We start from the raw sequence: 15,349 nt of genomic DNA on the forward strand, positions 1-15,349 counted from the left end.
GGAAAGCAACCAGTATAGGCTTGGCAAGAAAGAGCAGGGTCCAAGGGCTAGGGCTAGATGCAGAGCCAGCAGCCTGCAGGGAGACCCAGACAAGGCTTATGGAATGGGAGCAGAGCCAGGCACATCTTAGCAAGGTCAGCTATCTGTAAAATCACCTGCCAGATTCCAAGCAGACAAAGTAAGTGGCAAACTTTGTATTCTGACAGCCCACTGGGTTATAAAAGCAGTTTTGTCATGGATGAGCAAGCATAACAAAGTCCAGCGGAGGGTCAGGACGGGGGCACAAAATGGTAAGTGGGGAGGCCCAGAATCCCTGGCCCCACACATTAGTCCCTGGATACCAGCCATCCCTGGAGAGGGGGGCTTAGCTGGGGCAGCCTCCAGGAGCCCCATTTGGCCTCAGAAGCAGAGCCACTGTTCCCTTAACTTCCTGTGTGCCAGGTCCTGCACTGAACACTTTACATATTAGATTAATTAAGATTATTATGAATAAGAAAAAAAATCAACTAAAGCCAAATTAATTTTAAAAGCAGGAGGAGGGGATGCACTAGGAAAATCGAGGAGTGCCTCTTAAACCCCAGGTCAGGGAGTGGCTAGCCACAGGAAAGGCCCAGAGTGGGCTCTCTGGGGCGTCTGACATCAAACAACTCTTAGATTCCCCCTGAGCATCTGCCTCTTCTTCCCTCTTCTCAGCAGACAGGTGTTTTCTGAGACTCAGTTGACAAGGCAGGGAGAAGAGGGCCACCTGCAGCTCCCATATTCCCATATTACAGGCCCAACCATGGGGAGAAACTAAAACAGGATCTTCTCTGGCAGAGATATGAGTGCTGTGTCCCTGCCTGTGACCTTGATGAGGAGGCTGCCCTCAGTAGGTACACAGATTTGAATCCAGTTTTGTTTGGCTCCAAAGCCAAAGGTGGCTCACAAGAACAGGAGAAGCAGAAGGCCTGTGTTCACAAAGCCCATAGAGGGACATTGGGACACGGACAAAACCCAAAGTTCTGTAGGAAAATAAAACTTTAATTTGCAAGGGAACATCACAGCAACCTTCACACCCTGTACCCAAGTCCTCCTAGGACTGGGCAAGCAGGGCCTCCCTCCCCTCTCTCTGGAAGTAGACAGTGCTCAGCTGGGAGAACAAACCCGAAGCTGAGGCCATGTTCAGAGGTGGGCAGGGGGCTTGGCTGGCTCCTTTCGTCCCTCACCAGCAATGGGCCGGCCTCGCTCCTCCCAGATGGTAAGGCCATCACAGGAGCAGATCTGCTTAGGGTTCTGGAAAAGGCCAGCAGAGCGTGCGATGATGCCACACGCCAACCTGAGGAAGAACATGTGGTCAGGAGTGGGCTCTGGGCACTGGTTTGGGCTCCCCTGGAGTTGCCCATGCACCACATTGGCAGAGCAGAGCCTCCTGCTGCAGGTGGCATCACGTACCTCTCTCCTGAGTTTCCTGTGACCTTGGATAAGGGATGGCCACCCAGGCCCAGATCATCTTCTCCTTCATCAATGACCAGGCTTCGGCCAATCACATCCCATACCTATGAGGGCAGAAAACAGCCTCAGACAGTAGATCTGTTAGGAGAGGTCCCCACTTTTTTTTTTTCCAGCTTACCTTCAGCTGCTCATCCTCTATCCTGAAGATGGCTCGGCCATCAGCGCCAGCATGGACATTCCCCAGGTCCCCACGGTGCTACAATGAGACCCAAGGGAGAGAAGAGGGCCACGTGAGACACAGCTGCTGACTTCTAGCTTCCCAGGATCTAATTCCCCTTTCCCCAAATATCAATGTCTTCCTCTGGGTACAGTGTGGTAGGATAAAGGGATGGCCTAGGACACAAGGAACGGGCCCAGGAACTGAAATCCTGGACAGAAACACCCTTCCTAGGAAATAATGCCCACTGGACCAGACTGTTTCCTCTGCAAGGCTATTGCCCTCCCTGCATCTCAGCCTCAGAATCTAGTTCAGTTCTCCAACCTCTTGTTGACACTAAGCCCTTGGCAGTCTACAATTCCCCTGGGCTTAAGTTGGCTAGACTTGGCTTCCTGACCACAGGAAGCAGCCAGCATCCCTCCCTGACTCCTAGCCTCCAGGAACAGAAAGAAACACAAGGAGCAAGGGACCTGTCCCACCCCCTAGAAGCTGGCTCGGCCTCTGTTCTCCCTTCCCCCTTTTAAAGTAATACAAAATGTCCTAACACATCTACTGAGCATCTTGTACATCAGACCTACTCCACTGGCACGGGGGTCGGGAGCACATGCAGTCTCCACCCTCAAGGAGCTGGGAGCATGGTGGGGAGATAGACATAGAACAGACCAGTGATTATGAAACGCACACTAAGTTTAGCAGTAAGTAGGTTTTCTGATGACTGGATCTTACTGGAATGTCACAGAGACCCACATCTGTGCAAATAAATAGTCTCTGATTGGATATTTTAGGCAGAAACAAGTGCCTGTACCAGTGTGGGCTGATGCACATGGGTGATGCCCCTATGTGATGGGGCTGAGAAGCGGCAAGAAGCGCCACATCTACTTTATCTTGTTTTCCAGAGAGAAATCTGTTGCTTATACCTGGCGTTTTGTTACCCTGCATTGGTAGCCTTTATGGTAGAAAGATCAAGGCAGGGGAGGCGATACTGAGCCTTGAGGAACATCTTGAGGACTGTGCTGAGGGAGTGAGCAGCCTGGCAGTGTGGCTCAGAGGAGTGACCCAGGAGCATGGTCTACTCCCTCCCCTGCACTCGGACAGATGGAACTGGACTGCAGGGCCCTGAATGTCACACCAAGAGGCTGGGCTGGGCCTATATACCCTCCGGCACCGGAGAACCAAAAACGGCTGTGGACAGGGGCATCCCATGGTTACTCTGTGCTTTGGAGCAATCCCTCTAGCACAGTGCATGAATAGGCAGGACTGGGTGGGGAGGCAAGAGAAGAGAAGGCGGCTTGGAGACTATTTAGATGTGCAAAGGGACAACCAGGCTCTGGCGTAAATCCCCACACTGAATCCACTTCCAACTGGGCAAAAGCAGATGGAGAAATCCCAAAGGAACTTGTCAGCCATCACAGGTGGCCTTGACAGTCCAGATGTTACTCAAGTCTTCCTCTACCTCTGTCAAGGACTTGGGTACAGTAGAGCAGCTGGCTCCAGCCCCTTCTAGTTTCTTGCCCCGAGAGGGGCCCGGGCCACAGCAGGCCAAGGCACAGGTGGCAAGGCAGTCTCTTACCTTTCTGATCTCTACTGCATAAGAGACACAGTGCTACCAGTTCCTGAATGCTCCTTGCTGGTTCATGCCTCAGGGGCTCTGCCTAAGGAGTTTTCTCTGCTGTGCCTGACATTCTCACTCTCTGTTCTTCACCTGCTTAATTTCTGTGCAGCACCTTTCAGGGCTCCATGAGGACAACAGCCTCCATGATGCACCTTCCCTGTATTTACATCCTTGTGTGCTCCTCCACTGAGGGTGGGCTGGACCTAGTGTCACTTGCTAGACTAGGCTACAAAAAGAGAACCGTTTGGCTCAGTCTTAGATGCCCTCTCTCATGCACTTGCTATGAGGGAAAACTAGCTGCTATGTTGTGAGCCACCCTATGAAGAGGCCCATGTGCCAAAGGACTGATGTCCCTGGCCAACAGCCAGAGAGGACTTGAGGCCTGCCAACGGCAACATGAGCCTTGAGATGACTGCAGCCCCAGCCAACACCTTGATTACAGTGACCCTAAGCAAAGGGCCCCCAGCTATGCTGCATCCAGGTTCCTGCTCCAGAGCAAACTGAGATGATGAATTCTTATTGTTTTAAAACCCCAAGGTTGGAGTAATTTGACACATAGCAATAAATTGTTGCTACACTGAGTACAAACACAGCACTGCACAGGGGACCCAACAAAAACCCTTCTCCAACTTCCCAGGGTGAGAGGGGAAAGGAGTCAAACTTCTGACCATTGGCAATGTGACAGAGCTATCAAAAGTCCAAAAAAAAATCAGGCACATGAAGTAAGAAACATGTACCACAGGGGCGCCTGGGTGGCTGAGTCAGTTCAGCATCCGACTCTCAGTTTTGGGGGCTCAGGTCATGATCTCAGGGTCGTGGGTTCGGTGCCCAGCAGGGAGTCTGCTGGAGATTCTCTCTCTCCCTCTGTCCCTCCCCTGTGCTCATTCTCTCTCTCTCTCTCAAATAAATAAATAAATCTTAAAAGGAGGAGGAGGAGAAGGAGGAGGAGAAGAAGACGATGACAATGACAATGACAAAATGACAACGACGATGAGGGCCTTCCTTAATCCCCAGACCTTGCAGGCCAAAATCCAGCAGAACTCTACTACCATTTATTTGGCCTCCACTTTAAAAATGAGCCTGTTCTTATGGCTACAAGTCCTGGTTTTCCATTCTCTGTGGCAATACTGGGTTTCTTGTCAAAAAACCCTCTACCTTAATTACATGAAATGTTATCTTGATTTGCTTTAAAATAATAGTAGAGAAAGGCAGGAGGTATAGATGAGACAGGATTGGCCATAAGTTGGGTTACTGTTGAAAGTCGGTGATAGTGGTTCAGCCCGGGGTCTGATCCTGGAGACCTTGGATCGAGTCCCACATCGGGCTCCCTGCATGGAGCCTGCTTCTCCCTCTGCCTGTGTCTATGCCTCTCTCTCTGTGAGTCTCTCATGAATAAATAAATAAAATCTTAAAAAAAAAAAACAAAAAAGAAAGAAAGTGGGTGATAGGGACACAGGAGCTTGGGACAAGTTTCTGTACTTTGGAACATTTGAAACATTCTGTGATGGATCAAAACATTAAAAGTAACTAATTTTACCTAAGGAAAGCACTGAGTCACAGTACAGCAAAATGTGAAGTAACAGAACAAGTAGTACTCAGAGAAGCAAAAACCAAGGCAGCATGCAACTCACTGCTGACAGGGAAACAATTCTCTGGTGAAAAGTGAAACTCCAGGCCAGGAGCTGTACCATCAGGAACTGCCTTTTTAGTTCAGATAAGATCTTCCACTTCCACACCTTCAGCTTCTCCAGGAAGCTTTCTCCCGCTGCCCATGTGCTTGGGCTCAGGCTGGGTCACTGCTTACTCTGGGCTCCCTGCAGGCTCCTGCAAGGATCATCTCACTGCCCTGCAACCACAGGGTTCTCAGGGATCTTCCCCACAGGACTGTGAGCCCCTAGGGGGCAGGCCATGACCACAGAAAGGGTTAATGTTTCTAAACAGAACAAAATAAAGCGAGAGGACCTCACTGAAAAGGAATCTCATGCTAAGGCCCTAGGAATGGTCTCCCCTGCCTGAGGCTTGGGGCCCTCTTGTAGTAGCCTAAGCCTCACCCAGATGGTTACTTACCCGGTCAGAGTCCTTAGGGCCCCCGTGAGATGCTCCATCAGGGTTAAAGTGATCCCCGCAGCTAAGAAGAAAAGGTAGCAGGTAGGCAGGAAGACACTGGCTCCTAGGTCAGCCGACCCACTCTCTCACTTTAATTATATTTATTTCATTCACTCACTCAACAAACAGACTCGCTCTGCGCCAGGCTTTAGGTTGAGGGCATGAAGAAGAATCAGATGTGGGTCCTGCCCTCAATAAGCTTTCAGGGGAGACACAGATGAGTAAGCAACAAACTGCATCACAGCATGACAAACACTGTGACACGGGGACCAGTCCTTCTGTGTCTATGAGTTGCTTCCACCTCAGAGGCAATAAAGTGGCTATGAGCAGGAGCATGAAGGTCAGATTTGAGTTCAAATCCCACCCCACCATTCATATGCCTTGGGGCCTCTGACAAGTCATTGAACCCTCTAAGCCTCAGTTTCCTCGTCTATAGGCAGGGCCAACATATTTGTGCATCACAGTACCCATGAGGACCAAGCATCAAAGTGTGTGCAGGTGGCTGAATCTTGGGTGCACGAGTACAGGGATGAAGACGCCATAGGGGAAGTTACGTATGACTCACCTGTTGCAGTTCCCGGTGAGGTCTCCAAACTGATGGACATGGAGTCCATGCAGCCCAGGCTCCAGGCCATCGATAGTCCCCTCGATGAGGCAGCGTTCAGGGGTCAGCTGTAGGAAGCGCACCACCCCTTGCACGGGACCAGGGCCCTCCAGAATGGCAACTGCTGCTCCCAGATTCTCTGCAAGGTATCAGATACCCAGGCTGGCTCGCCACCTCAGCTAGCCCCACACCTTCATCAGCTCAGAAAGAGCAAGGAGAGAGCTCTGCATAACTTTCATGCCTTCCCCAAAACCACTCAAACTCCAAGTCCCCAAATCCTATGGTTTAGATGTGTACCAGCTCCAGGCCACCTCCCTCCCAGAGAGGCCCGGGCCAGGACCAGAGTAGCTACTCACGCAGGAGGCCACTGCCCATGCCCTTGAGTACTGCCTGCCGCCCTGTGCTTTCCAGAAGGGCCTGCACCTCTTGGCTGGGCAGGGTGGTCTGCACCAGGACCATCTGGTTTTCCAACTGCACTTTCACACTCTGGATGCCTGGAGGGAAAGAGAGGGGAAAAGGCAGCAGAGGGCCGACACCCCTGTGCTGGGAGCAGAGAAGAGAGGTACAGAATGTTTAATTTCCCATTCTCATCTTCGCCAACCTTCCTGTGGCTAGAGGCAAGCTCAGAAGTCGCATTCTGGGTGTGTGAGGCCCTCAACCTCTCTGAGCCTGTATCTTTATAAATAAAAGGAGGAGAAGGCCACCTTACCCCCAGGATTATTGTTTTTCCTTATCATGTCCCATACTAAGAAACATAGACAATTATTTTAAGATATTTTTATAAAAGTGGGCCATCAATGAATAGTCCATTATTGGGGCACCTGGGTGGCTCAGTCAGTGAAGCGTCTTGGCTCAGGTCATGATCCCAGGGTCCTGGAATTGAGCCCCACATTGGGCTCCCTGCTCAGCGGGGAGCCTGCTTCTCTCTCTCCCTCTCCTGTTCCCCCGGCTTATGCTATCTTTCTCTGTCAAATAAATAAAGTCTTTAAAAAAAAAAAAAAAAAACAGTCCATTATTCATGATAGCCAAAAGGTGAAAATAACCCAAATTCAACTGATAAAAGGATAAAGAAAATGTGTATCCATTATTTCTCAGCCATAAAAAGATAGGGAATGAACTGCTCGTGATGCTACCACAGGGAAGCACTCTGAAAATATGATTTTAAGTGAGTGCCACTCACAAAAGACCACATATTACATGATGCCTTTGTGGATGCAATGTCCAACACAGGTGAGGGGCTGAAATGTACAAGTGATAGGGGTGATGGCTGCACAACTCTGAACATTTTAACCACCACTGAATTCTACACTTAAAATGGATATATTTTATATTTGAATTATATGCCAATAATGCTGTTACGCACATCCAAAACAGGGAGGGGTGAGCTATCCCCATCATCATGAGAGCTAACATCTACTGCTGGTGCACTGGGGGCTTTTTTGCACTTTACCCATATTAGCTCATTAGACACCCAAGTAAACCTGTGAGGTGGGTACTACTGTCCCTATATTACAGATGAGAAAATTGAGGCAGAGAGAGATTTAAGAACCTTGCTCAAAGGCACAGTGTGGTAAATTGTGGAACTGGAAATCATCTCAGGCAGCCTAGCTCTGGAGCCTACCCAGACCCTGCTCACCCTGAAAAGCAGCCCCTACCCTCCAGGCTGGTTGGGACCCCTCCTGTGCCCTCCTATAGAAGCTTCCTCTTCCCCGAGTAACTCATGCTGTAATAATGACAACCCTCTGTGAGTGCAGGGGCCCCGTGTGCTCCGCAAAGGTCAGGTTCAAAAGTTACATGTCTCAATTGCCCTCCAAATCCCCAGTGTCAACCTGTGTGCACACAGACGGCAGGATGATTCTGACACATGCTCACCTTTGAGGGCCATCAAGCCTGCTAGCTCCCTGAGCACAAGGACCAGTGCTTTTCCTGACCCTGGCCTCCTCCATGACCCTGACCTCTTCCATGCCCAGCATGCCTTTGGGATGCCCCCGTGGCTCAGCAGTTTAGCGCCGCCTGCAGCCCAGGGCCTGATCCTGGGAGACCCGGGATCAAGTCCCACATTGGGCTCCTGCAAAGAGCCTGCTTCTCCCTCTGCCTGTGTCTCTGCCTCTCTGTCTCTCTGTGTCTCTCATGAATGAATAAATAAATCTTAAAAAAAAAAAAAAAAAAGAATACAGGGGAGGGAAACCAAAGATGAAGGCATCACCAACAGTCAGTGTAGTGTTCCGTTCTATAGGGCACCATGTCAACAGCATGGAATGGTCTTACCTTTGCCTTCTAGACTGCCCATGGCTCCCTTGGGCTTTACCCTGTAGAGCAACAGAGAAGCCAGACTATGCCTGGATTAACCACCAGGCAGAGACTGGAATAACAATCCCCAAGGTATGGGAAAGGTTCGGATTTCTTCTGGCTTAAAACAAGGCAAAACTGGGAAATGCTATTAGGGGCAGGTGGCATCTGAAAGACAGGAATATCTGGTATATGGTTACAAAAGCTTCCACAGGCTTGTTTCTTCAGATCCCCTGCAGCAGCAGTGATACTGTTGGGGGAGGGGCAGAATTTGTAAGACATCAGATAAACACACATAGCCCCTCTCTGGCAAGTACAGGGTGATTCTGTGAGACGAAAACCATCCATGTTATCCAATCGGTCCTCACTTCACACAAAATTTTATCTTGAGCCACCAGGCAACCTATGGAGCATTGGGAGCTCTGGGTCAACATAGGGATACCTCTGGATGTTGGTGGCTGCAAAAAGGGTAAAGGAAGGATGATGGGGGAACTCTTGTTGGTCTGACCCTCCAGGAGATGCCAAGAGCTGTGCTCTGCCTTACACACATCAGGGTGATGATATGGTTCTCATCTGGCAGACAAATGCCTCTGTCCATCCTAGAGGGCTGCCGGAAATGAGGTGAGAGGGTGACACACCTGGCTTGAGGTCACAAAGTTTGGAAGGCAGCCTGTCCAACCCAAAAACTGACACTCAGTACTTTTGCCCCAAGAAAGTAAGCTTGAACCCCCAAGGCTGATTTTCAGGGGCTCCCAAGGCCCAGTGAACCACATAGTATGAGAAACTTTGCTTGCTCACCTCATTTAACAAGCATACACTAAGTACCCACCACATGCCATGTTCCAGGCAGTGGAAGCAGAGTAGACAAGTCAGGCAACATCTCTGTCCTATGAAATAGTATGTACTCTGATGTAGAAATACAAAAGTCAAATACACACACAAGAGAGGTTCAAAGGGGCACCTGGGTGGCTCAGTGGTTGAGCATCTGCCTTTGGCTCAGGTCATGATCCTGGGTTCAGGCTCCCCAGAAGAGCCTGCTTTTCCCTCTGCCTATGTCTCTGCCTCTGTCTCTCATGAATAAATATATAAAATCTTTAAAAAGGAAAAAAAAAAAGGTTCAAATACTGAAAGGTGTGATCGATGAAATAGGGTTAGGAAACAAATGGGGCCCCCACGTAGGCTGGTCAGAGAAGGTCTCTCTGAGCTTCTAAGCAAAGACCTGAATGTAAGGTAAGGGCATTCCAGCAGAGGGAACAGCACTGACATGTTCTAAGAGAAGGCCAGTGTGACTAAAGCAGGGAGTAAACAGAATAGTAAGAGAGGAAGCTATAAACGGAGACTAGGCAAACAAAGCCCAAAGGGAAAGAATCTGCATTTTAATTTTAATGCAATGGGAGGCCACTGGGAAAAGGCACAATGTATAGTTTGGACTCTGGAGTTGAAATCATGAGTCTGTCACACAGAGTCTGTTACATACAAGCTGTATAGCCTTAGACAAGCTACTCAATCTTTCTGTTGAGTTTTCTATTCAGTTACCTCATCTGTAAATGGAGATAATACTACCTACTTCAGAGGGTTATTAAAACCTTAAATGAGCAGGGCAGTGATATAATCTAAGGTATGATTTTAAAAATCACATTAGCTTTTATATGGAAAAACCATTGGAGGAGGCAACAGAGGCAATGGGAAGCCCACAGATGAGGTTCTCGTGTGGGTCAGGAAGAAGTAAGGTGGCTTGGATTTATGTGAAGGCCAAAGTATGGAAAAAGAGAGGCTAAATTCTGAGTATATTTTATATATACAGCATATAAGACAAGACTTTCTGATGGACTGATTTCCATACAGGTGGGTTCCTGTTCTAGGGTCTCCTAGGAGCTGATTCTTTGCTCCTCCAGTGAGAGGGACCCAGGGGGCAGCTCCTTGTAACTGTGTACTTCCTGAACTCTAGAACTGCATCTGAACCAAGAAAAAGGCTGGCTCTGCCCAGGTGAGCAAGGTTCAGGGTGGCTTGTGCAGAGTGTGGTCAGGCCAGCCCTTGCTTAGCTCAAAGCCCGGTAAGAAACAAAACATAAGGCCACAGGGAACTCTAAGCTGAGTGATAAGAGTTCAACGAAGTTGTTCTTGGGCTGGGAGCTCCACCCATTTATTCCTAGAAGAGTAGGAACCCTCTTCCCCAAAGTCCCAGGCCTCCTGGAGAGGGCAAATCTCTGTCTGTCTCTCTCTGCTTCAATATCTGTCCCCAAATGCCTCTGCCCAGACTGCTACCTATAGTCCTTCCTCATAATTTCTAAAATTTAGTGAGCTCTCACTACATGCCAAAGAAGTTTCTAAAGTGCTTTACACACGTATTAACCAACTCACGCTTCATGACAATCCTCCAGAGTAGCTTCCATTATCATGCCCATTTAAACACTGAAGAAAAAGGCAAAAATAGCAACATGCATGAAATCTAAGCACAAAAAAAAAAAAAGAGAGAGAGAGAGAGAGAAAGAAATCTAAGCACCATTAAGCGGCAAAGAAGGGATTTCAATGCAGTCTGACTCTAGGGCACATACCCTTATTCACTACTGCTCCCTTGTACGGGACAAGTGCCACCACTGTCCCAGCTTAGAACCTATCTCATCTCATATCCTTCAAGAACTGCTCTTCCATGAGCAATGCTTGCATGCTCATCGTCACCTGAGGGCAGGGACTGTGTGGGAAACACCTGTGAACCCTTCTCCCTAAAAAGCCCTCAGTCTACAGTCCATACCTGCTGAAGGCCTGGACAAATATTTAACGGAATCAAAGGAGGCCAATTCCCAGTGCCATGCTGGTAGTTCTGCCTTCTCAGTTATTTCTGATTGTGCAAGGTCACCTCCAGACCAGTTAGCTGGCTTATAAGAATTGGGAGCTGCCTAGGATGGAACATGGCCAGGGCTGCTGTTTGCTTTGTCAAGATTATGCTGTTTCGCAAGCAAAAGCTGCTTGCTATCTGGGAACTCCCTCCGTAGGTGGGGCTTTCTATACTCAGCCTAGCTCCTCACTCCCTGGGTGCCGGAGAGGTCCCAGTGTGTCAGAGCCTGTAGAGAGCGCTGGCAAGGCAGGCTTCAGATCTAGACTCTGTCTCTGGGTCCCTGTGTGACTCTGAGGACATTCCTTTCTATCTCTGGGTTTCAATTTCTACATCTGTAAATGACAGTGGTGTTGTTCTAAGAGATTTGCCGCTCCTTCTAGAGGCTTCCAGACTGCACAAGTTTTTGGCTCTTACCTGCCACCCCTTGCAGGGACGTGCGCACCGCGTCCACGCAGCTCTGACAGGTCATCTGCACTGTGAACTCCAGCTGCAAGGCCGGCAGGGACAGGCTGATGAGAGTCTAGGGGACCCCCTACCTTGCGTGACCCTGTTTCACCTCCCCTATGGCCACCCCAAAAAGCCTGGAGAGGGCAAATCTCTCTCTCTCTCACGTGACCCATTCTCAAGTGCCCTCATTATCAGTCGTGATCGTTTCAGGTCCAATCCCCCAACTCCCCAAAGTAACGCCAAGGACTCTGCTAATCTCGCACCCTTTCCCGCGGAGGCCCCAGGCCCCGCCCCAGGTGCCTACTCCTTCCCTTTTTCCTGCGTTAACAATCATCCTAGGGGCCGAGGCTCTCTGCCCAGAGAGGCTCCCACACGAGGCCTCGACCCTCACCGTGCAGGCGGTCCCGCGGTCCTCGGAGTCCGAAGCCATCCCGGACCCCGTCACCGGCCCGAGGACCTGAACTGCCGCGGCGCTGAGGTAGTGTGGGGCAAACCCCTAACTCCGTCGCGGGGAGGCGGAGCTTCGAAAGCCACACTTTGCTCAGCCTCCTGGTGCGCGCGCACGTCAGGCCCTCCCCTCTTACGACACTCTTTGGGAGGCACTGGCTGCGCAGGCGCACTCGGACCATCCGGCGCCTGGTTGCCTTAGTAACCTCTTGGCGTCTTTGACTCAGCCCTCCCGCGCCGCGCTAAGATGGAGCCCACCAAACCGGAACCCGACCTCCAGCGGTTTTACCACCGGTTGCTGTGTCCGCTGTCGCTCTTCCCCCGCAAGGCGACGTGCCCAGAATCTCAGAAGCCCCTCCCGCCGGAGGTCCCGATGCTGTTGCCGTTGCCAGTCTCACGGCTGACGGTGGCGTCGCTGTGCCGTCAAGTGGCCAAGCGGCTGGCCAACAGTGGGCTGTCGGTGCGCGTGCCTACCAAAGGCCGACTCCGTTTCATTGAGGTCATCCTGAACGAGTTAAAGTGCAGCTGGCAGGAGCCCCCCACTGAACCTAGTCTGAGCCATTTGGACAACCAGAGACTGCGGAAGCGGCTCCAGGTATACGTACTGCTCAGCAGCGAGCAGCTCTTCTTACGATACTTGCACCTCCTGAAGACCATGTCCACCACCAGCGGAATCTTCACTGAGTCAGCCACATTCACGCGTTTGACCGCTGGCCTCGCCAGGGACTGCACAATCTTTCTTACCAGTCCTGAGGTCTACCGTTCCCTGTTTGCCGACTTCCTCACCCTACTGAAGATAGAACAGGCCCACGGTGGCAAGCATAAGCTGCGCCCAGTAGGCCCTCCTGGGGCTTTCAAGCTTTTCCCTTTTCAATGGCTTCACAGCACCAGCTTCGCCCAAGCACCAAGCTGCAACCTCAACCTAAACTACCTCATCCAACTTAGCCGCCCACGGGAGTTTCTCAATGAGCCTGAACTGGATCCAGTGAAGGAAGTGAAGTCTACCCCCCAGCTGAAGAGGAAAAAGCCTCTCCAGTGGCTGTCCTCCATGCAGAAGAAGAGAGAAAGCGACTTCAGCTCCACACAGATTGTGTCACTGCCCAAATACTCTGTGACTCCCACCAGCCAGGCTCCCTCCACCTCTTCCCACTTGCCCTTCTACTCCCAACAACAGAGAGGCCAATCCATGCCCTCCCTACGTGAGGGCTGGAAGCTGGCAGATGAGCTGGGCCTTCCTCCACTCCCCTCTCGCCCCATAACCCCATTGGTTCTGGTTCCAGGAAACAAAACAGAGCTGGCAGGGGACATGGTGGCTGAAGACCTGAAGCAGATGATAAAGAACACGAAATTGGAGAGGACTCAATACTTACCATTGGATTCGGGCCTGCCCCTGCTCCTGGGAGCCCTGACCCGCCGCCCAGCTGCAGCACATCACATGCTGGAACTGCAGAGAATGTTAAAAAGCCTTGAAGAGGAAGAAGCCACTGGGCAGTGGGGCCCCCAATGCCTCAAATCCATTCCTCTTCAACCACAGCCAGTGACTGTTAGTTTGAAGCTAAAGAATCAGGCTGTGGTTCAGGCAGCTGCTGTGCAGGTCTCTGAGAGAAACTTTTTGGATTCCTTCCATGTTGATGGGGCTGGAGTCCTATACAACCACCTGGCTGGTGAACTAGAACCCAAACTTATCGAGGAAATGGATATTGGTTGCTTTGTTGGCAATAACATCAGTGAGGTCTACAAGGAGCTGATGAGCCGTGTCTCTGCTGACCACTTCTCTTTTGACCAGGGACCCCTGGTTGAGCCTGCAGCCAATAAAGACTGGTCGACCTTCCTGTCCTCAGCCTTTCTACATCAAGAAAAACAGTATCGCATCATCAATCCCAAGTTAGCAGGATTTTATTCCCAGAGAACAAACATTTTACAGCCCTCCTCTGAGAAGATAATCTCCCTCACATCACTCCAAGCAAACAAAGGCTGGGAGAAGTGGTCAAACAAAGCCTTATGGATGAACTGGTGGAAAACCACCCTGTCTGTGGGTGACTATTTCAAGTACCTCACCAACCAGGAGACAGATTTTCTTCATGTCATCTTCCAAATGTATGAAGAGGAAGGTCCTGGGGAGGCCATAGGCCCTGTCAAAGAGTCCCTAAAGATTCAATACCCACCTCCCTTGCTGGAAGATGAAGAGCCAGACTTTGTGCCAGGAGAGTGGGATTGGAACACAGTGCTAAGGCACAGGCTAGGAATTAAGAGGACCAGCCTCCTGGGAGAACCTTACAAAATCCTGAACCTGCAGAAGCGTCTGGAGCACTTGTGGTCCATGCTTGAGGTCCCTGACAAGGACCGGCTAGACATGGTCATCAAGTACAGCTCCAATGCCCGTCTGAGTCAGCTGCCTTCATTAGTGAGTGCCTGGGAGCAAGTCCTGAAGCCCATTCAGCTGCGGGAAATGTTGCTGGGGAGACTAGAATTGTTTGAGCGACAAGCCTCTGACCCCAACCGCTTCTTCCAAAAGACTAACATGGGCCTGGGTAGCTTCCTGGAGGAGAATCAGTTCCGCAACCGTCTACACAGGAAGATCAATCTGGTGCAGGCTCCTTTGGTTTCCCTCCTGAAGGAAATTGAATTAATCTTTGGTGAGCCAGTGACTTTCAAGGGGAGGCGATACCTGGATAAGATGAAGCATGACAAGGTGGAGATGCTGTACTGGCTACAGCAGCAGCAACGGGTCCACCACCTGACACAGGGTCAGAAGGCCTCCCACCAGCCAGGGCTGTTCAAGAAGCTCAGCATCCAGCCTTCAATAACTCCTGGGAATACTCCTATTACTCTGTGCCCTCAAATCCCTCCCTCACCCCCAAACACCTAGCAGATCCTTCACACCTCTTGACTACTTTAGAAGACAAATTATCTGGGATTGCAGGATTCAGGAACATTGTGCCTCCAACTATCAACGACTAAGATTAATACTTTATTTTGACTGTAAAGTTCTCATAAAAGAATCTCCAAGCTCAGAAGCCCAATATTGCCATTTATTTCAAGCCATGCACAATGTAGCCAAAATCTCATACATCCAAAAAACTGAGACCATCTGTAGGAGTTTATTGTAATGGGAAATGTCAGAGGCAAGCCTTCACCTTTGAAACACCTCAGTTTAGCATTTATCAACTACATTTAAATTGGCTGATTAGAGTCCCAAATCAAGAGGTTCTATGACATGATGCTTAAGAGCTAAGGCTCTAGGGACACCTGGGTGACTCAGCGGTTTAGCGCCTGCCTTCGGCCCAGGGCGTGGTCCTGAGGTCCCAGGATCAAGTCCCGCATCGGGCTCCCTGCATGGAGCCTGCTCCCACTGCCTGC

General features: G+C 50.4%; 2 protein-coding genes across 3 annotated transcripts; one reads left to right on the forward strand and one right to left on the reverse strand.

The window, feature by feature from the left end:
- Window positions 1–999: 999 nt before the first annotated feature.
- Window positions 1,000–12,091, reverse strand: CCS (copper chaperone for superoxide dismutase). 2 transcript variants are annotated; one of them, XM_041723054.1, is made up of 9 exons: window positions 11,934–11,982; window positions 11,510–11,582; window positions 10,621–10,708; window positions 6,327–6,464; window positions 5,932–6,109; window positions 5,328–5,388; window positions 1,610–1,687; window positions 1,432–1,535; window positions 1,000–1,315 (listed from the first exon to the last, which is right to left on the reverse strand). In XM_041723054.1, the coding sequence occupies exons 3-9, from the start codon at window positions 10,625–10,627 to the stop codon at window positions 1,162–1,164; spliced, it is 720 nt and encodes a 239-aa protein (XP_041578988.1). In that variant the 5' UTR covers window positions 10,628–10,708; window positions 11,510–11,582; window positions 11,934–11,982; the 3' UTR covers window positions 1,000–1,161. The 2 variants fall into 2 exon arrangements, with proteins under 2 accessions (XP_041578988.1, XP_041578987.1); XM_041723053.1 differs by lacking the exon at window positions 10,621–10,708 and having other exon boundaries at window positions 11,934–12,091.
- A 145-nt stretch (window positions 12,092–12,236) lies between these two features.
- Window positions 12,237–14,858, forward strand: CCDC87 (coiled-coil domain containing 87). Its single transcript, XM_041722443.1, has one exon. It carries the CDS (start codon window positions 12,237–12,239, stop codon window positions 14,856–14,858), a length of 2,622 nt encoding a protein of 873 aa, XP_041578377.1.
- The last annotated feature ends 491 nt before the right edge of the window (window positions 14,859–15,349 follow it).

This window comes from Vulpes lagopus, chromosome 11, assembly GCF_018345385.1.
Source record: "Vulpes lagopus strain Blue_001 chromosome 11, ASM1834538v1, whole genome shotgun sequence".
NCBI lineage: Eukaryota > Metazoa > Chordata > Mammalia > Carnivora > Canidae > Vulpes > Vulpes lagopus.